We start from the raw sequence: 23,026 nt of genomic DNA on the forward strand, positions 1-23,026 counted from the left end.
TACATACATCTCATCTGGTATCACAAATTATCATTCCAGGTTCACTTTAAGATATGCTCAATATTAGTGCTGCACGATATTGACAAATTTAGAGTTTATTTAGAGATATCAGCCGTATGGTTTAGTGCATGCGCTAACGGCTCCAGGTTTGTATCTGGTAAATTACCCCACTAATAATGCCCAGAATGGTACCAAACTACTACAGTAGTACAAATAGGTTCTGTACTCATTAAACGAGGCATTGGAAAGTTTGTAAGTACATCAGGAGTTTATTTAAATAACACTTGCCTGACAGCGAATGCTACTGCTGATGTTGACGTCACTTTATGAGTACAGAACCTATTTGTACTACTCATTTTCCCCGACATAGAGCAGACCGGCACACAACAAAAACTGCTGTTCGGATGTTCCCTTTTCTGATATTTTAGCCTTCGTGACATTTTAATTAAAACAGAAGTAAGAATTTTAGTGTAATTTTAGTGTAAAAAAATTAACAGTAAACTCAGAGATCACCTACCGCTGCAGATGTGTACGGAAGTGAAAAGCGGAAATGCTTAGACCTCTTTCCGGTTCAACCGCTGGGCGCACCGCATAACCCCTATTGGGGGGATTTTGTAGAGGAGTGAACCTGCATAGAAAATTACAATAGATAACAAGCATAGATAAATACAATAGAAGAAAAACACAGTTGAAATAAGCAGTGCATTATGTTTTTCAGTTAAATCTAACTTATCAGGTACAGAAATTGATTTATCAAAATGTAAAATAAGTCTTCAGTGTAAAAATAAAATAACTATAAAATTAATGTATCTTTGCTAAAGCTACAAGTCATTTTCTCTTTTGATGTTTGATCACCATTGGCGACACAAACAGCTGCGGGTACGTTAGGCTGCTGCCCTTTAAGACGAATGCGCAGAACTAATATAAATGACACGCATCCGTTTTCTTTCTGTTTAAAACACAAGACAAGAGGAAACTCGCCATTTTGACTTCATTTTGCGTGCACGTGTCTGTAAAAAAAAAGTGAAAGAGAACTGAATTCGGCTAAACTCACCTTCTTCATCTACTGACTGTGGATGGCATCAATGTCTTGTCCTGAAGAATACAGGGCCAAACAATAGGGATTTTATCTCATCTGGTAACAAGAGCAAAGCCATAACTTTAAGAACTCTACTGATATATTTACCCCCTGATATTGCATTGGGGATATCAATTCAAACATTTTTAAAGGCTAAGAGTATGAGCCACAGCTGCCCAAGATATCAAGGGGTTGCAAATTAGTCATGGCTATAAACCTGTATGCATGGCATCTACTTTGTATTTTTTATAAAGCAATGTTCTATGCATTTGTCCCTGTCAAATAAACATTAAATAAATAAATCTGTGAAAAATAACTGCCTCAAGTTGTCGACCCCCTGAACCGCATTTAAAAGTACAAAGAATTTCAGTATTGATCAATAAAAAAAATACATAAATACCTTTGAGTTGGACAGTATGGTGTCAGTCTCATTGGCCAACATTTCATTCAAAACAGACCTAAAGAAATAAAATAAAATATAGTAATCATCAGGATATCATGTTATCATAATAGTTAAATGAATTATTATAACTATGACCATTATAATATTGTATTAGTCGCCTATTATTTAGCTGATTATTTAGCTTACAGGCTTCTCAAGGACAATCTCACAGAAAAAACTTGGGGTTAATGATTTTAAAATGTGAGACTTATTTCAAAAGCATAAATCTTACAGACCCCAAACCTTTGAACAGCAGTGCACTGCATGTTTGAGGTGGTTTTGCTTACTAGTCATATGGTTCATAGAGATTTTCTTGGACAGGGAGTGCAGCAGGCCATCACAGCATGATGATCTAGGAACATAACGCTGTTTGTCACAGAGCCAAAAATATTACATGTGATATGTTTATTACAAGGAACCAAGCTAGAACAGAGGTGAAATGCATAAAAGATAAATATAAACAAATCTTAAGATAATATATTGTGAAATAAATGCATATGGAATTATCATCATGATTAAACAATAACTCACCCCTTGTTGTAGTTTTATTTTTTCTCTCGCTATTCTGAAATCACATTTTAGCAATATTGGTAAGTGACGTCACTGATTAAGTTAACAATACAGTGCATTCTTTTAGGTTAGCCTAAATATATTAGCTTACTTCTCATTGACAAATTACCAGCAAAACTATCAAAAACTGTTATCTACACTAAATATGTGTTTAAAAACCCAAACTTTCATAAATAAGACCTCAACTTAACGTAACTTAGGCCTAACGTTGTCTTTTGAAAACGGTTAGCTAGCGTAGATGCTAACGGACTTTTTCAAAGACATAAAACCATTTTTTAAAAATAAATATTTAACAGAAGCGTGTCAATTACACGTCAGAAATGTGTCAGGGGCGTTTGTGTGTATTATTTGTGAGATTTTGTTGTCTAAACTTACCTGAAAGCAGTGAAACCAACAGCGAGAGACGGGAGTTTTGTTGTTTGTCAGTTGTCGATGACGTTTCCATCTGCTCTCGCGCAGCGCACGTGCTCCAGTGTTTGATCACGCGCATGCGCATTAAAACACTTCAACGTCACGCAGCATTTAAATAAACGTATAGAATTAAAATATATAACATAATTTAAAATATCATTAATAAAAAGTTATTGCGAATAGATCTGAACGTTGTTGGTTATCTTATAACCTTAGGGGACCGTACTGACGACGTTGTCAGTTGTCTGCCTGTTAAAGGGATACTCCACTTTTTTCGGAAATATGCTCATTTTACATCTCCCCCAGAGTTAAACAGTTGAGTTTTACCGTTTTAGAATCCATTCAGCCGAACTCCGGGTCTGACGGTACCACTTTTAGCATAGCTTAGCACAGATCATTGATTCTGATGAGTCCAGTAGCATTTCTTTCAAAATGACCAAAGAGTTTCAATATTTTTCCTATTTAAAACTTGACTCTTCTGTAGTTAAACCGTGTACTAAGATCGACGGAAAATGAAAAGTTGCGATTTTCTAAGCCTATATGGCTAGGAACTACTCTCATTCCGGCGTAATAATCAAGGAACTGTGCGGCTGTACCATGGGTGCAGCAGGCGTAATGATATGACGCAGCGCAGATATTGGAAATATGTGAACTTGTGTTTTTTACACTCTATTGTGTGAACACACAAAAGACACATTTATAATAGGCATATGTGTATATATGTATGTAATTCTCTCTAAGTAAAGAGTCTAAGAGTAAAGAGAACTGCACACTCACTCAAATATTTAGATAATTTCCAACATCATACATGATAAACACTTTCCCCATATGGTTTGAATGTAGATTCTGGTTTGAGTTGTTTCTTATAAATGAGATGATCTAATTATCTCATTTATATATTAATATAATTTTTTTCTTAAAAGAGATTACTGATATGGACTAAAATGTAGGCTATATGCACTTAATGTGGGTTTTTATCATACTCTGTTTTTACCAAATTCTCTTTAACTTGCATCACATAAAGGTGTGTGTTTGCTTTAGCTACTAGATATCCCCAGGGGATATTCTGGGGATATCTAATTTGATTTTATCAATAAATTCCACTAGAAACAAACCTTGTTGCATTATTTTAATTTAATACTGTGAAGCTGCTTTGATACAATCTGTATTGTGAAAAGCGCTATACAAATATACTTGACTTGACTTGACTACTAAAGGAAATTAAAATCTCTCTCTCTCTCTATAAACTATAAATAAACATCTATTTTTTTAACTGGATTCCAAACCAATAGATTGTCTAGTAAATAAACGACTTACAGAGACATACATGGACATGTTTTTAATGTCATTTTCAATTTTCTCTGCACAGTCCATCATCAGTGGCGAAAAGTGGCTTGACATTTTTTCCAAACAAGTGCCAACAAGTGCCTGTGCCGGTGTACTTTGAAGATCAGGAGCAAATTGATGCAATCCACACTCACCTAGGGTTGCCAACTTCAGAAAAGGAAAATACGGGACAATCGTGGTTATTTATAGGAAAATGAGGGACACTCAAAACTGTACTTCATTTCAGTGTCTGCAGTTAAATATGTGTTTAAAAGACATAAACACATTTGTATTGCTTTACCTATTTATGTATTTAATTCTAAAAATAAATTTAATGTCATACATAAAAAAATGTCACATTACAAACAAACCATAGTTCAAAATAGCAGCATTTATCTAAAATAGAAAGCTTTTTAACATTATATAGGCTTACAGTTCAAAAGTTTGGGAGATTCTTTTTTTGGGAAAAAAATTAAAGAAAGTAATTGCCTACTTTTATTCAGCAAGGATGCATTACATTAATCAAAAGTGACAGTAAAGACATTTATAATGTAACAAAAGCTTTCTATTTACTTTTAAACATTAATAATAATCAGAAATGTTTTTTGAGCATATTATTACTTCAGGTAGATTACATGTTTTCTTGCGTGGCTGGATGTTAGACTCATGAACAATTATCACGTTGTTTGCATTCGCAAAAATTGTTTTGCCGAAATCAAAACGTGGACAGTGAAAGGAAATTACCGTTAGCGCGAGACGAGTCCGGCTTGAAGCGGAAGCGACCAGACGGCAGAGGATGTTCGCAAATCAAACAATGATTTGTCTCAAAACAGTGATTAAAAAAAGCTGTGATTGGATGATGACAGGTGTCGGTGATCATTCTCAAGTGTCGTGGTCAGCACTGCTGCTGTTGCTGTTGTATCAGTCAGTGGTTAGATCAGCTTGTCAAAAAACGGGACACGGGAGGTCACGCACGGGACAAATAAATTAGGCCCAAAATACGGGACGTCCCGCCTAATTCGGGACAGTTGGCAACCCTACACTCACCTGACATCAATTCTGGGCAGCACACCCTGTCAGGTAGCTGTTACAACCACAGCCACCAGCTTCAATTGTTTGCCGAAAGGCCTGGGAAAAGTTGTAATGAGTGGAGTACACAGTAGGTAATAATTAACGTCCAAGTGAATTTATTAGGACAGCTGTCTCAGCACACGTGCTCCAAATAAAGTTCAAAATAAACAAAACAAATCATCAAAAATACGAAAAACAATATAACACATAAATAAAACATGCTGAAAGCAGCAAAACACAGCATCAAATCTAGCCTCGAGGAACAAGCCTCTCACAGTAAAGACTCACATCTTGCAGCACTTGACTGTACAAGCTTTAGCTCTTGGCCCATCTCCCCTCTGGCTCAACTAGCCTCTCCCTTTGTACATGAAATCTTCCCGCCAAACACTAGCGGACCATACCAACAGTAGGGGTCGGGTAACTCCCATGACAATCAAAATGCATTCAATGTCTATGCTGTTACATATGCATTTAAACAGAAAACAATCTCAAATAATATAATCAATCAAATAAACAATATGAAAACAATCATAACACATTAAACAATAAATCATTGTATACAACACTGTGCACTGATGTTCCTATGATGATAACCCCCCAGGTTCATCATCACACACCCACCCACACACACCCACAGTGACAAGATCAAATTCACCATGGATGTCCTTTTTAATTTTAAAACTGTTAAAGAAGAGTGGCAAGCCATAGGGGAGTCATCTACGGGAGTCATTATAATTCATAATGGTGTTAATACATATATACACTCTCCGAAAATAAAGTACATAATTGTACCTTTAGGGGTACAATGGCTTGTCACTGGGGCTGTACCCTCAAGGGTACAATATTGTACTTTAACATTTAAAAGAAACGGTACATATATGCAGGGTGCGATTTGTGAAAAAAACGGAGGGGGGGATGTTTTGAAAAAATATTATTCATAAAAATAAATCATGAGAACATGAACTTCATCACTGCATTTTCAGGAATTGTAAAATCTTTTTCTTATTAACTCATGAAGTAGCCTAACGCAATATTTTTTACTTAATAGCTTATCTTTCCCCACACATATGAGCTGTGATCATGCACAACGAAAAAACATGTAAGAATGAACCACGGATTGATTGCAAAGTTAAACCATCACAGTAGAAACAGTTTTACTGCTGCTGTTAAACTAATAACGTTAACTTTACATCGCGAAGCTGAACTACAGTGAAATGATAGAAAAGACAGATGCATTATCTGTGTTAGTTAGTTCGCCTCATTCGCGCGAACTGGACGCGCCCGCGCCGCGCTAAACGCCTCATTCGCGCCGCAGGACCTCTAGACGTGCGTAAACGCGTCTTTACATTCACATAACATTGAAATCACTCGCGCCAGACACTCAAGAGTGAGTAATCAAAAAAACCTTTGCTTTAGCTTTATTTTTATTTTATTTATTTTACTTTAGCCTCAATTGAGTGGAACACCGTATGTGTAACTTAGGCCATTCTCAGTGGTGTGTCTGGGACACTAACTCTGCTTGTCATCATAGAAACAGATAATCAGATTGTGATGTTTATTCCCGCTTCAGTAATATGCTGAAAATTATTCAGCATATAACTGAGATGAATATGCCTTCCTTTCGACACACAGCTCCACTGCCCAACCGTCTCGCAAGTGTTGATAGGCTATTACTCGTGAGGTGTAACCATAGACTGTAAAAAAATATGGACGTAGTGTCCGTGACGTCACCCGTAGGTTTCAGAAGAGCATTTTTGAAGCCTAAAGTGGGCGGAGCCGGCCGTCGCCATCTTGGCCTTGCGTCACTCCCGGATAACAGAAAATAGGCAAACAGGCGGGGCGTGAGTGGAGCTGAGGAGCCTGGCCTGGCTATCTGAAATCACCTAGCTCGACGTGATCGAGTTAACTGATGATGTAAAGCCAATTAAACGTTCCTATTTTTGCCCTTCGAAATATTATAATAGTTAAAAGACATGGCTACAAGTGAGACTGTGTATTACTTCGAGAGTGTTTGTGTGTGACAGTGATTTATGTGCATTCATGTCCGTCACTCTTTCATGGTCCGTCAGCGCGGCATCGCTCAAGTTCGTAGTGAGCTTGTTCAGTCCATTTTAAATTCTGATTTTGGCCGTCTCTCAAATGGGTTAAACCATAGATATATTGCTTTTGAAGTGCAAGTAAATGCGCTAGAAAATCCGCGCTCATTCATGTGCATTTATTGCACGGACGGAGAAAGCGCCGACGCCTGCATGATTTCATCTGACGGTACATAAGCATATTATAATCCATCTGTTCCGTGAGAGCAGAACGAACGATCATTTATTGACGTTTTAAATTTGAAAACCCCCAAAAGCAACGAAATTGTCAGACATCCATTAGTGCAGGTTCACGGAGGAAAACAACTGAAATACAGCGCTGGTTGTTCTCTCTCGAACGATAACGACGGAATCCAAAGACGTGGGCTTTGTACATAAGTATTAAATTGTATGAAATAATCCCGAAAAAAAAGCACAAGATAAGTTTTGTGATCCGTCTCGCCACTAGTGTAGTAGCACTGATCACTTTGAGGGGGGGATAAAAATAATTAAGCAGAGGCAGGGATACATTGACCAGAAAGGGGGAAATCCCACGCACCCTGCGAATGTGGCCACCACAGGGACAAAGGACACTATTATATGTTCTAGTTTAGACTACGCCACCCTGGGAATTTCACCCAGAGAATAGGTATTTTTCGCGCACAGGTTCCCCACTAAAGACAAACCATGGAGACACAGGTATTACAAAATTACAAAAAGAAGTTTATTATAATTTATAATAAATCTTGTACACAAAAATAAGACAAGCCTCAAGCAGTCAAGTACAATGTTCACAAAAAGGAAGCTGCGGCCTTGCAAGAGGTATGCATGTTCCCCTCACACACACACTACACACTCACTCTCACAGCACAAAGAGCCCCAGTGAAATGATCAGTCACGGCACACGTTGTAGACACCACCACCAAAGATAGGAGGGAAACGATCAATTTCCTAAGCCAAAAGGCCGCAGCTCCTAAAAAAGAACACTCTCCACACCACACACACACACACCACACAAAGAAGGAAAGATTTAATAAAAAGGTTAAGCTAACAGGTGGATGGCAAATGCTCATCCACCTACAGGCCTTGACATTCAACCTTAATAGGCCTAATCAAATGAAGAAAACAATTAAAGTAAACAAATTCAGTCTTTTTACCAAAAATCAACAAACAAGAAGAAAAGTATTTGTTTTATACATAAGTCAACACTGCAAATGAATAAACAATATACAAACTAAATCAATTCACAAATATTATATTTACCAAAAAAAGACAATTTAAAACATAGAAAATTATTCAAAAGTATAATTTCAGATCTTAATATGGGCAAAATATCCACTAAGGAAGTGTGTGAGCAGAAAATATTAAGATGTAACCAAGCACAGCAGGATCAAAACATTGTATTACAGCAGTCTCAACATGGCCTATGACAAAACAGCAATGACACTGCACAAACTGTAGTTCTCCTGAAATTCACACAAATGATTAAAACAATCTACATATACACAAATTTTACAAGGAGAAATTAGATGGTGACCTACCGTAGCTACGAAGCCAGGCACCCAAAACGACATCCCCTCAATAGTTTAATACAGTCGTCATTCACACGAACTAACAAAACAAATACAGAAAAGTTGCCACCCAACCAGTTGCTACACTTTAACAAGGCATCAACAATAAATTAAAACCTGTCATACCCACACCTGAAGTCCACAGACGCCCGCACAACAGCCTTCCGACTGAAGCCAAACCCACGTTTATAATGAAACAAACTGGGAAATTGTTGTCCGCCCGGAACGGTCACAGCCGCGTGCGGCGAGAAACAAACAGGCGAGGGTACCCAAATAACGCGCTGGGAGCGGTCACTGCAGCGTGAAGCATGAAGCAAACAGGCGAAAGTTCACAGAAGACGCGCAAGGAGCCTAAATACATGCGCAGATTAATGACGTCACATAACTTAGAATGCGGACAAATGGGCTTTCAGCTCATTATGCCACACATATATGTACCTTTTAATGCTTTTTGACCCTCAAAAAGGTACATTTATGTACCTTGAGGTCCAATAATAAGCCCTATGGGGTACGTTAGTGTAGATTGTACCTTGGGGGACAGAAATGGACTCCTACTGTACCCCTATTTCTGACAGTGTATATACAGTGGGTATGGAAAGTATTCAGACCCCCTTTAACCCCCTCTTTGTTATATTGTAGCCATTTGCTAAAATCATTTAAGTTGGTGATGCCCACTCTCCCCCTTTCTATTTCCCATCTTCATTGAACCCCTAGCTGCCGCCATCCGTCAGAACCCCCGCATCAAGGGAGTTCAGACTCTAACTATGGATCATAAAATCAGCCTCTATGCCGACGACATCCTTCTCTTTCTTCAAGACCACACAGCATCAGTGCAAGAAACCATTAAACTCATTGACATATTCTCTAATATTTCAAAATACTCAATCAATTGGAATAAGTCTGCAATTCTCCCTTTACACTCGAATAACTGGGATGTGTCAGCCCACTCTTCACCTATCCCACTCTGTACTAACTATATCACATATTTAGGGATAAAGGTCTCTACCAGGCTGTCAGACTTATTCAGTCTAAATTTTGCCCCACTGCTCAATTCAATAGATGATGACTTACAACGCTGGATGAACCTCCCTCTATCCATCATGGGCAGGATATCAGTCATCAAAATGACAATATTACCAAAAATAAATTATTTATTCTCAACGTTCCGACTCAGCCCACCCCACTTTGGTTTAAATCACTCGACTCATCAATTACTAAATTCTACTGGAAAAATAAGACACCAAGAATCAAACTGACCACTCTACAAAAATCTAAAGTTCTGGGAGGACTAGAGGCTCCACACTTCCAGCACTATGCCCTGGCCAACCAGCTTAAATACATCTACAAATGGCTACATAGCACCCCCTCGGACAACACCTGGCTAGACTTAGAACAAACCATCTGCAAGGATATTCAGATCTCAGACCTCCCTTTCTGCAGTCAGTCAGTCAAAAAACATCCATCCTTCAAAGCACCAACAATATCATCCGCTCTGACAGCCTGGTGGAAATTGTACTATATCACTGGTTCACCTGTAGCACCATCAATTCACACCCCGATTTGGAATAACCCTGACTTCACTGCCAACACTTAACTTTCGCACATGGATAAGCAAGGGCATCACTCAACTCCACCACATCATTCTGACTTCATTCTCTAATTTGGTCCAGAAGCACGGCATTGAGAGCAAACACTTCTTAGAATATTTACAAATTAAATCATCTATTCAAGCAAAAATTAATATCCAAACAGCTAACCTGGACATCCCCCCACCAATCTTGGAGCTGATCAATATTCCCTCCCCTAAAAAAATTCTCTCCAAAATGTACAAAATTATATCACATTTAGATAAAACATTAAGCCTGCCATACCACAAATGGGAATCAGACTTGTCCATTACTCCTGGTGCCAACTTCTGGACCCATATATGTAAAAACATCTACCTCATGACAAAAAATAGTAATCTACAACTAATACAATACAAGGTACTTCACAGATCTCACTTTACTATACAGAAATTGTCAAAAATGGGGTTTGGTTCTGATTTATGCTCTCACTGCACGCAAAATAACCCAGACACATACATTCATGCTGTCTGGCAATGCACTCCAGTCAACCGATTTTGGGTAAATGTCACGGAATCACTCTCTTCCATCTTTGGCTGTCACATCCCAGCAACCCCTTCCGTATGCATTCTGGGTGATACTACTACAATCAATTTAAGCACCTTATGCAATAAAACACTGCTAGTAGCACTGACTATCGCCAAGAAAACAATCCTCATGAACTGGAAATCAAGGAAAAAAATACATATCACTCATTGGAAAAACTGTTATCAGATTATATATCAATAGACAATCTATCAACTCCAAACTCACCCTCCCCTTGGTCATCCTTCATCACCTACTTACAGTCATTACCCTCTGCACCTGAGATCCAAGCCACAAGTTTAGATCCATCCACTTCACATCCACATGTAAATAGCCACAAACACCAGGGCGGAGGATGGTAGCGGGAACAATTATTATTATTATTATGTTTATTTTTATTATTATCATTATTATTATTATAATCATTAGTTACATTTAAATAAAATCTCCCTCTCCCCTTTCTCCCTCTTCCTATCTATTTATTTTATTTTATTTATTTTATTATTTTATTCATATTCATTTTCCCTCCCCTCTTTCTCTCTCGACTTCCCTCTACTCATCCCTATTCTGCCTGGGCCAAATGGGTGGCTCAGACGGCCCGGTCCGATCAGGATGTCATGTGGGTCTGGTGTTGATCGGTCCCGTGGGGTATCTGTGGGCTCTGGGCCCCCATGGGGCGCCCTCCTAATATGGACATACACACACCCGGTCCTGGTAGCACACAACATGTCTTACTCTCTTTTAAATGCTCTATACATTAGGTTACATACTTCCAATAATAACAAGAACAACAAAACAGATTAGGGTAAATGAGGGGAGAATGCAGATGCCTCAGCAGGTATTTTACTGCACACCTCATTTCTTTTAATTCACACATTCCAGAGGAGGCATATATCCACTAATACACAGGGCGAGTGCGTCATGCAGGGGGAAATCTGGGCAGATATTCATCCTGTTTGACCACTTCTTTTAATGCATTACACTAGAGAAAATCTATAATTTAGCCATTCACACTCATCCATAGGACAAGAGTGGCGGGTTAGGTGATGGTTCTGGGGTCGGGATGTGGGTGTTCGTGGGGGGCGGGATGTGTGTTGGGGGCCTGGGGATCAGATCAAGCGCAGGTCCTCCCTCTGCCATCTCACTATGGTATACCTTGTTCGGGGGCCGGGCGGCATTGTGGCTATGAGTGCCCTGGCAGTTTGTTTATTCAGTCAGCCAATCAATCAATCAATAAGCTTTTTTTTTTTATTTAATTTTTTTTTTTTTTTTTCTTCTCTGCAACCCTCCTAGGTGATCCTGCTTCCACATTCCCGGCCAAACAACAAACCTACATTTTTCCTTATATACACCCACACCCACACAAACTAACACACAACCATCTTCTCACACTCATTACCCCCCCCCCCCCCCTCCCCCCTCCCCCTCCATTCCTGTCATTTCATTCATATCTACAGTTAACCTGTATGCAATAAGTCTCAGCCTTTATATCTGTTGTTAAATGTTATGCCATATCAAAATATGTCAAGTCAATGTCATGTCAAGATATGTCTTTTGTCTAGTGTACGTGTTTTTTTTTGGTGTAGTACTCTTTATGTCTATTGTATCGTTACATTTTGTTCGTAACTTCATTCTTGTTTAATAAAAAAAAAAAAAAAAAAAAAAAAACATTATTTAAGTTCATTTTTTTCCTCATTATTGTACACACAGCACCCCACATTGACAGAAAAACACAGAATTGTTGAGATTTTTGCACATTTCTTAAAAAAGAAAAACTGAAATATCACATGGTCCTAAGTATTCAGACCCTTTGCTGTGACACTCATATATTTAACTCAGGTTCTGTCCATTTCTTCTGATCATCCTTGAGATGGTTCTACACCTTCATTTGAGTCCAGCTGTGGACTCACCGATTATACGGATTGGACTTGATTAGGAAAGCCACACACCTGTCTATATAAGACCTTACAGCTCACAGTGCATGTCAGAGCAAATGAGAATCATGAGGTCAAAGGAACTGCCTGAAGAGCTCAGAGACAGAATTGTGGCAAGGCACAGATCTGGCCAAGGTTACAAAAAAATTCTGCTGCACTTAAGGTTCCTAAGAGCACAGTGGCCTCTATAATCCTTAAATGGAAGACGTTTGGGACGACCAGGACCCTTCCTAGAGCTGGCCGTCCGGCCAAACTGAGCTATCGGGGGAGAAGAGCCTTGGTGAGAGAGGTAAAGAAGAACCCAAAGATCACTGTGGCTGAGCTCCAGAGATGCAGTCGGGAGATGGGAGAAAGTTGTAGTAAGTCAACCATCACTGCAGCCATCCACCAGTCGGGGCTTTATGGCAGAGTGGCCCGACGGAAGCCTCTCCTCATGAAAGCACACCTGAACGACTCCAAGATGGTGATAAATAAGATTCTCTGGTCTGATGAGACCAAGATAGAACTTTTTGGCCTTAATTCTAAGCGGTATGTGTGGAGAAAACCAGGCACTGCTCATCACCTGTCCAATACAGTCTCAACAGTGAAGCATGGTGGTGGCAGCATCATGCTGTGGGGGTGTTTTTCAGCTGCAGGGACAGGACGACTGGTTGCAATCGAGGGAAAGATGAATGCGGCCAAGTACAGGGATATCCTGGACGAAAACCTTCTCCAGAGTGCTCTGGGCCGAAGGTTCACCTTCCAACAAGACAATGACCCTAAGCACACAGCTAAAATAACGAAGGAGTGGCTTCACAACAACTCCGTGACTGTTCTTGAATGGCCCAGCCAGAGCCCTGACTTAAACCCAATTGAGCATCTCTGGAGAGACCTGAAAATGGCTGTCCACCAACGTTTACCATCCAACCTGACAGAACTGGAGAGGATCTGCAAGGAGGAATGGCAGAGGATACCCAAATCCAGTGTGAAAAACTTGTTGCATCTTTCCCAAAAAGACTTATGGCTGTATTAGATCAAAATGGTGCTTCTACTAAATACTGAGCAAAGGGTCTGAATACTTAGGACCATGTGAAATTTCAGTTTTTCTTTTTTAATAAATGTGCAAAAATGTCAACAATTCTGTGTTTTTCTGTCAATATGGGGTGCTGTGTGTACAATAATGAGGAAAAAAAATGAACTTAAATGATTTTAGCAAATGGCTGCAATATAACAAAGAGTGAAAAATGTAAGGGGGTCTGAATAGTTTCCGTACCCACTGTGTATATATATATATATATATATATATATATATATATACACACACACACACACACACACACACATATATATATATATATATATATGCCTCTTTTGTGTATGCACATAGGACCATTTCCATTGTGTTTTGGCTTGTTTCCAATGTGTTTCCGATTTCACTTTCCCGGTTTCCATGGTACTTCATTGTGTTGTGGTGCTCTCATTGTGTTGTGCACTACTGGGCCACCTGTATGTACCCCCTCCGTCACCTCAAGTACCCCGGGTAACACATACTCCAGTTTGGGAGCCACTGAATTAGATCAAACACATCTTCTCATACACATGTTCTACAATGGCCTATTGTTATTTTTATTTTTTATTATTTTTTTTTATTGCAAAAAGACAATGGTTGTGTAATGGTTAAAATGTTCAGTGAATGAAGTTTGTAAACCCTTCTTTCTGCATAATTGTACTTACATTAATATCAGACCATCATCTAAGTCCTATAAAATAAGATGAAGAGAACCCATTTAGACAAATTACAACAACAAAAACAAAAAAGTTTTTAGTATGGAATGTAGTGTTTGGTTTTTGCCACACCATTACAGTTAGATTTTAGACTCATATAGGTCAGTTTGTGAAAGTTTAAAGCATGTGGTCAAAAAAGACAATTTCACAATAATGGCAGCAAGATCAAATCATTATTCCAGGCTGTGAAATAGGGGGTACATTAAACAGTAAAAACAGTCAAATAATTGTATATTAGTTGTAAGTGATCAACATCAAATGCAAATGTCACTCAGTTTTCCTTTTTCTGCTGCAGCACTTGACAGAAAGATATCGAACTATTAAAAATATAGATAGAGTGAATATCAGAACAACTGCAAACAATGTCACTGCAACATCTACTGAGTAATAGGAGTACCAAGGCAGTTTGTAGGACTCTGTACGGAGGTGAGCAGCACCTTTGTGTCTCATTACAAACTCAATCCAGAAGAGGGCGTTGTCCAAAGGTTTAACTGGTTTGTCTCTGTGCAGATGAGAGAGTCTCTGCATACTCAGTCTGTAAGATGGTTCATTGATTACTTCCTGTATGGCTGCATGCAGTGTGTTCTTGTTTAAAATTGAGATAGAGAGTATCTTGGCTCCTCCCTTGTCTTGCAAACGAAGAAGATTGTCATACTGGTCAAAAAAGAATGGAATTCCAACCACTGGAATACCATGGTACAACGCTTCTTGAACCCCATTGGTTCCGCCATGTGCAACAAAAACTTTAGTCTTTGGATGCCCTAGAAGATCGTTCTGTGGCATCCAGTCAACCAGTAATGTGTTGTTCCCCAAAGTAGATGGTCTCTTTCCAGTGTATCTCCAAATCACCTTTTGCGGGAGCCGAGCAAAAGCAGTAGCTATTTCTGCTGTAAAATCATCTGGTAGGACACTGATAAATGACCCTAAAGACATGATGATGACTCCATGCTCTCCAGAACTTTGCATGAAGTCTTCCAGATCATGTGGAAGGGCCTTTGCTGGTTTACACTGAAAGCCTCCAATGTAGATGATATTTGGCATTGTTGGACGTGGAAATTCAAAAACAAAATCAACCCTCATAAGCCATATATCAGCCCCCTGGAGAAGTTCATAAAAACTTACAGGCGGATGAAAATATTTATCACAAAATGTTTGGTACAGTGGCAAATTAAAACGGCTGTTCTGAATGTCCATTAGCAAATAGAAGAAAGCGTTTTTTACTCGTTGGAAAAAGTTCATCTTGTCAGTGTTTCCAGATCCTGTGATAGGGATGTAAGACATTGGTGAGGGAGCGACGTCAAAGTGTCCCTCTCCAGTAGCGGTCCATCTCACATTATATACCATGGGTAACTTGAGTTCATGAGCCAGGAGAATCCCTGCACCCCACGATGGATCAGTAAGCATCAGATCATACTGCTTTTCCTTCAGTGTCTTCAGAATCTCCGCACTTTCAAATATGTTTGTTATAAGCTGACATATCATTTCATGAGTTTTATGAATAGCTTTGAATATATATGAATACAGCTGGAAAGCACTCAGCTGGCTCTTTCCTCTTTCATAGTCGATCATTTTGAAGAGCATATCGTCTACAAATTCTTCATCCATTCCTTTGGTGTTAGGTATGGTTATAGAGTTGTAATAAGTTGAATTCTCCTTTACAAACCAGCTATTATAGGTGCGTATTACATCAATGCTGTGCCCTTGACCATGTAAAGCCTTGATGAGGATGTCCATGTTCACCCAGTGACTTCCCTCCACAGGCACCACCAAGATTTTGCCACCATCACAGAGAGAACCAAAAACGATTATGACTGTTATCCAGAGAGAGACAGAAACGGTGTTCCCAGAAAATTGAGTCATCTTGCCTGTAAATGATAAAATAATTGGATTACATAAATTTGTATAATATTACATTATTATATGTTGTCAACACTGTGCAGTAGAGATGGCCTTATGAAAGGGACACTTTTTTCATCCAGGACCTGTACTCTTTCAGAGTGAGACAGGCAGGTAGAATAATTACAAATGTTTTGTGAGAGAACACAAAGTTTCTCAGGGGAACACAATACATTTGGGTGAGAACATCACCATGTCCCCCTAGGGCTTTGTAATTTTCTAATTCATGCATGTTTCTTTACCACTCTTTCTTTGTCTCTCAATTTTCACAAATTTCTAATAATAATAATAATAATTATTATTATTATTATTTTATTATTATTATTATTATCTTTAATATTATTTGAATTATTAAACATATTAATCAATCAATCATGCATTAATGTGTTTTTATATTTTTTTTTAACCAATTGTACTAAATTAACAAGTTCACAGGCCTATTAATAATAATTACTATGCATACAGTATAATGTGTATAAATGTCAGGATTATGTTTTGTTTAGTTGTATTTTAATTTCTGTGTGTTTGCTTCTTGGGCTTCAGTTCAGTTTAGAATTGATTGCATCCTAGTTGGTCTCCTTGCTTTCTTATTACATTAAGCTGTTTATTATTATCTTTTCCTGTGTATTTATACTCCTTGTTTCATTCAGTTCATTGTCGGTTCTCATCTTTCATGATGTGAGTTGTTAGTGTGATGTTTCTCTGTGCATATGCCTATGTTTTCTCTTTGTGTTTGTTAAAGTTATTGTTTGATATTCTGTGTCATGATTCTACTACCCTTACGAAAAAGAAGTACACTTCAAGTTCATTTTATTAGTATACTTAAGTAGTGTTCAAGTATATTTTTAAGTATATTTTATGTAGTAATTATACTAATATCAATGTACTAGTTGTAAACTTGAAAGTGAACTATTTCAATACTACTTGGGACTAAATTGGCCCACTTTTTATTCTATAAAGTATACGTTTAAGTGTACTGTAAGCAATGTTGGGAGTAACTCATTAAAAGTAACTTGAGTTACGTAATCCGATTACTTTTTCAAGAAACTAGTAAAGTAACGCACTACTTTTAAAATTTACAACAAAATATCGGAGTTACTTTTTCAAATAAGCAACGCAAGTTACTTTGTTTTCCCATTTATTGACTGACAGCTCTCTTGTCTTGTGGGCGAGATTTATGAGTCTTTGTCCTAAGTGTGGTTAGACCTCTGCCTTACCCTTTTTCTGTTCATTAATGCTCAGATAGATATAACAGATCCACACTGCATTCTAAGAGAAGGTGATGTACATCAAAGTGTGACTCATTAAATGAGGATTAATTAGATAGGAGACATGATACAGGTGAGGTTACATTGACCATTGGTTGGTTGTATAATAAAATACATACCATAGTATATACATAATAGTACACAAGACAGTAAATCATTCACACAGTTTCTGGGATGCATGTTCATTTATAGATCAGTTAGTCTATGATTAATGCAGCAAAGTCTGTATTAAAGATTGTTTCTGTCTTCCCATTGTCTCTCTCTTGCGCATGTGGCCACATTCCTTTGCCCCATAAAACCAACTTATCTGATCATGGTAGGACCTTCTTGCCCTGTTTTGGGGGATGGGACCACAGATCCCAGAGTGAAGTTTAAAGATTCTTTTGTACATATTCCAAATAATTGTGTCTGATTTGTCTCAGTCGTTACACTACCCACAGATAATCCACCCAAAGGGACGTTGTAGGCCGCTATGGCCACCACGCACACCTTCACACCGTGTCCTAACCAGACGCGATGCGATAAGATTCCAGCGACAAATAATTTGTCTGGCCACACTAGACACGGCACGACTGCGAGATGCGTCAAAATCAATCAAAACGCACAGCCTATCAGAACAGCGTTTGGGCGGAGTCTCGCAGCAAGTGCATAGCACCCAGGAGTAGTTTTGACGGCACTCGCAAGAAAATGAGTAGGCTACATAATCAAATTCACAAATATTACACCATTTAAACATTATTAAAAATACATAGGCTACTGAGTTACTAAAAAGATACCTTTTATGTTGCGTCGCGTGTAGTTAGGACACGGTGTCAATGTGGATGGAGATAACCCTGCAGAAAAACGTTCTTGCAGGAACTCTTGTACTGACCCAAAAAAAAAAAAAAAAAAAAAAAAACCTAGCAAAAATATGTTTAGTAGTATATGAGCTTGTCTTAAAATGTGCATCATAATACAAAATAAATTTTACAAACAAATAGTATATAGGCCTAGTATATATATAACATTTTCACACAATATAAAATCAAATATAAATAACAATCCTGACCTGCAAGCATCACACAAAATGCATTTTTAAAACTGTTGTAGAAAACTACAGACGATCTCTGAAATAATGCAAATGTCACATTTATTTTGTTGTTTTAATTCATAAACTGTAAATAACTTACGGTTATATATTTGCTTTATTCAGTGCTGATATCTTTGTCTTGGCATGTTACTCTGTCCCTGGCACCCTGCACCTTATCAAATACAATGAGCAGCCGACAAGAAGAAAGTTCAAAGTACTAAGTTTATTTGTGACATCATCTACAGTATATGGCAGAGATTTGTTCAGAGATTTGTGCACACTTTTACTTGATTTGCTAGTGATATCAAGTCTACAGAGAAGAATGTCTACTACTTTTCAAAACTATGACTATATCTGTGCATACTTGCTTATTAAAGCAACATAACTATTGATTTGTCTCAGTGGTGCCCATTTAACTGCCTGCTATCAGTATCTGGACTGTGAACTTGAGAGAGCAATGAGGGAAAGAGAGTTTACATGAGGTAATGAGAGATCATGCGGGGGAGTGCATAAACTCAAAATAAATTAAATCTGTTGAATTTTGTGAACAAAGACAGAATGCCACATGCACAGGCAAATGTCTCAATTAAAAGTTGGTATGATTAGATCATACACATCTTCTCATACAGTTTTCAGTTTTATACACAGCTCTTTGTTACATCATTACAGACAGACATGGTTGTGTAATGGTTGGAGATTGCATTTTCTCAGGAAATGTATAAAAGGGTTATAGAAACAAATGCACAGACTGTGGAAAATTCAATATTTATTATTCCATTAAACGTATTGCAACATACAATTTGAATAGAGTTTCAAAGAAAAACAAATATTTTTGCAAACCTTCTGCTACAGCATGTGACACACATAAAGTTAAAAATATGGAGAGAGTAAATATCAGAACAACTGCAAACAATGTTATTTCAATGTTTGTCAAGTAATATGAGTACAAAGGTAGTTTGTAGGACTCTACAGAGGTGAACAACAACTTTGTCTCATTACACACTCAATCCAGAAGAGGATCTAATATAACTAGAGTACAGGGTTATGAAATGCATTATCTCAATGCTTGGCTAAAGAGTCTTTAACTGTAGAGGATAAAGTAACAATACATCCTTCTAAATACAGGTTCAGGTTTTTGGTCGAATAAGTAATACCCCAGTCTTATCTGAATTTAATAAAACAAAATTAAAAATGTAATTATCTTTAACACACTCTTGTCAACCGAGTATCATCGGCATAACAGTGGAAACTAATTCCAAGCACTAAGATCAAGAAAAAGTATAGAACTCTAGTATAGAGATACAGCCTCGGTCAGGCGCTAGAAGTAAGTGCACTTCTCTCTAACCTTTTTTAAGCTGATCGGTGCAACAGTTTCTAAGGTACTAGAGAAAATGGTGCCCATACTGATAGTTATCTCTACAAGTTATACTACCACCATCAAAGCAACAGGGAACCAGATTTAACCAGAAACAAGGTGTCAGTGCAATGTAATGGTCCCAAGTCTGAGTGATCCCAAATCAGGTGATCCCAGTGGTCCCAAGTCCTATAGACACTGCATGTATTTCCTGAGAATATACAGAGAGAGCTTTCTTTTTGCATTCCTATTCAATTCAGTGCATGGTAGAGTTGCCACACACACCTCCACTTCCATCATGTGTCTCCCTCTGGTGGTGCAAAATTTTCCTGGTGGTCTTCTTGGCCATGTTGGTCATGTTAGGGCATGTTCCAGCTCTTATATTTTTTTGGTCAGACTTGCCTTTAATGGCTCGTTTCCACTGAGCGGTACGGTACAGTACAGTACGGTACGGTATGGTTCGGGTCGGTAAACCATGAATCAGCTAGCGTTTCCACTGCCAACAGTACCCTTACTTGATAGGCGTGGTGTAGCCTATGCCGGAAAGAAGCAATCAACGTAATTTTCGTGCGAAGAAGAAAGCGACATAAACAACAATGGATGACATACAGCAGATCTTGTTCTTGCTTCTCGGCATGTTTGTCACAAGAAGCCAAGCGCGACATTAGGCGTTTTTTCAATAGCAAGTAATATTAAACTTATTCATATGGTTCAGGCAATATGTGCATTTGTACTCTGATCATATTCACTGTAATAAATAAAACAAATACAAAACTAAACCCTGTCTCTATTTGTTAAATTTCAGTTTTATCAATAATAGCCATTCTAAAAGTATAAGTAAAAAGTACAAGAAGCTATACAATAAGAAATAAAGCAAACAATTCAGTCAAACATACAAAGTCAGCGCTCTAGTCTAACGTTACAACGGTAAAGTTAAATAGCCTAAATTTATGAAATTTCACTTAGCCCTCAATTTGGCCAGGGAACAAATTATAGATTCACAAGACCAAAGATCGCCCGTTAGGTCTACACAAGACGAATTATATCTCATGTTTAACCACTACAGAGACGTCAGAGTCAGCGGCAAACGTCAGAAGGACCAGCCGAGGAAAGGCTGTTCCAGGCGGGGTACATGAGCGCCGAGCGCCCGGTGATTGCCTGGATCTCACAACCTGGATCAAATTTTCATAAATCTTTATAAATAAACCACAGATTTGAGCTTTAAACAACTACATTCTCGCCTGAAAAACTCTTACAATTACATTTCGTGACACAGTAACAGTAGTATTATATTTAAACTGTATATTAAAAAATGACGCTTCTTATGTTGTCATTCCCCTTGTAGCACGCGTAAGTGACGATTCTGTCAACCAATCAACGTTCTGCAGTGAATCTAGCTCCACCCTTTAGTACCATACCACTGTGCTAGGTACCCCAACGGAAGGGTACCCAAAAAGTGGTATGGTACGGTTTAGCATTTTTACCATTCACAACTTTTGACAGTGGAAACGGAAATAAATGCGTACCGTACTGTACTGTACCGTACTGTACCGTACCGCTCACTTGAAATGAGCCATAAGAGTCCTTATGTTGTGCCTTTGACACAGGCTTTAAATCAACAGGCTTTAAATTTGGACGCATATTGACACTTTCTAGTTTAGAGATGACTGAAGACAACTGCGGGGTGAGTGTAGTCCTGTTCCTTACGTTTATTTCTTGATTAGTTGGTTTGTAATGACCATATTAGGATTGTATGAATGCACTGGGTGAAGATTATGGCCCTTTCCTTTATCTGTCTTCAACAGAGTATAGGGTGAAGTTCTTATTTATGGCCCTATATTAATAAGGGAGGCTGGGTTTAGTAGTCACAAGGGTTATATAATGTTTTGAATCAAAAATCCAATTAATTCTTTCTAACAATGCTATGATTTAACAGTACAATAAAAAGTAAAAAAAATAATAATAATTGATTTTGAAATAAAAAAAAGTATCTTTGAACCTCCTGTAGACAAAGACTGGGAATGACTCTCCACAATAGACATTTAAAATTAATGCACAGGTTAAGGCGAGACACTACAGGTGAATAGGGTAAAATTTTAAAATAATAGATATCACCATGAAACTTCCTCAGTTGATTACTCAAGTGTAAAAAAAATTATTACAAGTTTTATAAATTTGTATGTTTAATTATGCAAATTAGGCATTCTCATTAAATGTGCACAATTTTGCATATATTTTCGGTAGATAGATCTGAACATATGATAAAGCCAGGTGCAAAATTCTTTTTTTCATTTTGTTTACACACAAGATAAAAAAAAAAAAAAAAAAAAAAAATAAATCAGAGGGATTTCAGGATATATGCTTTCATTACCTAGGAAATCAAAATATACTGTCCAGACTCCATAGCCTTAAAAAATCGATTTTCGCCATATTTTTTTTTATTAAAATGTCACATAAATCAGGCCAGGAATGATTTATTAACAAATCCCTCTGAAAATATTTTCAGAATAGAATACTGCTAAGTGTATAACTGGAAAGTTTGGTGTACACAGGTGCTACATAGGCTGAGATGTTTGTACTGGAGAATGACAAAAAACTCATTTTGAAAAAACAGCAGTTAAATATTTGAATAGCTCTAAATGAGATTTCATCATTAGCTTAAAATCCCCCTTTGGACATTCACGATTGGTTACAGATAGAAAGGAAATGCCCATATTTGGGTTACATATCATTGTGCAGGAGACTCAGAGCTTTACAACCGGTCATGACAGACTTCAGTAAACAGACGGAACTCGGCATGTCGCGTTGGAACGCTAACTTCTTGGTAAATTCGGGAGAAACTTACTGCCGCAAGTAAACAAAATGTATTAAAATAAACATCTTAATGTATATTTTCAACGTTTTCTTTATAGCAGCTTGAAAGAACACATATTGAAGGAGTAAACTAGCCCAAAATCTCAAAACTGACCACTGCATGAAAAATCAATGTTTTTGCCTGCTGTGTCTCGCCTTAAATTGCATTAATTTTCATTTTTGAAAAAGGGAGA

The 23,026-nt window shown here is 37.9% G+C and overlaps 1 protein-coding gene across 3 annotated transcripts; it reads right to left on the bottom strand.

Moving 5' to 3' along the window:
• Positions 1-14,016: 14,016 nt before the first annotated feature.
• Positions 14,017-18,832, bottom strand: LOC311290278 (UDP-glucuronosyltransferase 2C1-like). Of its 3 annotated transcripts, XM_084408668.1 has the most exons (3): positions 18,726-18,744; positions 18,333-18,422; positions 14,017-16,257 (listed from the first exon to the last, which is right to left on the bottom strand). In XM_084408668.1, the coding sequence occupies exon 3, from the start codon at positions 16,250-16,252 to the stop codon at positions 14,660-14,662; it is 1,593 nt and encodes a 530-aa protein (XP_084264794.1). In that variant the 5' UTR covers positions 16,253-16,257; positions 18,333-18,422; positions 18,726-18,744; the 3' UTR covers positions 14,017-14,659. The 3 variants fall into 3 exon arrangements, with proteins under 3 accessions (XP_084264794.1, XP_084264795.1, XP_084264793.1); XM_084408669.1 differs by lacking the exon at positions 18,333-18,422 and having other exon boundaries at positions 18,726-18,832; XM_084408667.1 differs by lacking the exon at positions 18,726-18,744 and having other exon boundaries at positions 18,333-18,714.
• Positions 18,833-23,026: the final 4,194 nt, after the last annotated feature.

The sequence above is a fragment of the Rutilus rutilus genome, assembly GCF_951802725.1.
Source record: "Rutilus rutilus genome assembly, chromosome: 5".
Classification (NCBI taxonomy): domain Eukaryota; kingdom Metazoa; phylum Chordata; class Actinopteri; order Cypriniformes; family Leuciscidae; genus Rutilus; species Rutilus rutilus.

Bases quoted from the DNA above. Each gene is read 5' to 3' on its own strand.
- LOC311290278 (XM_084408667.1), bottom strand. From the start codon at position 18,507: ATGATGCACATTTTAAGACAAGCTCATATACTACTAAACATATTTTTG. The intron at 16,258-18,332 runs GTATCTTTTTAG...TATCATTTACAG, and splicing joins CACGCGACGCAACATAAAAG to GCAAGATGACTCAATTTTCT.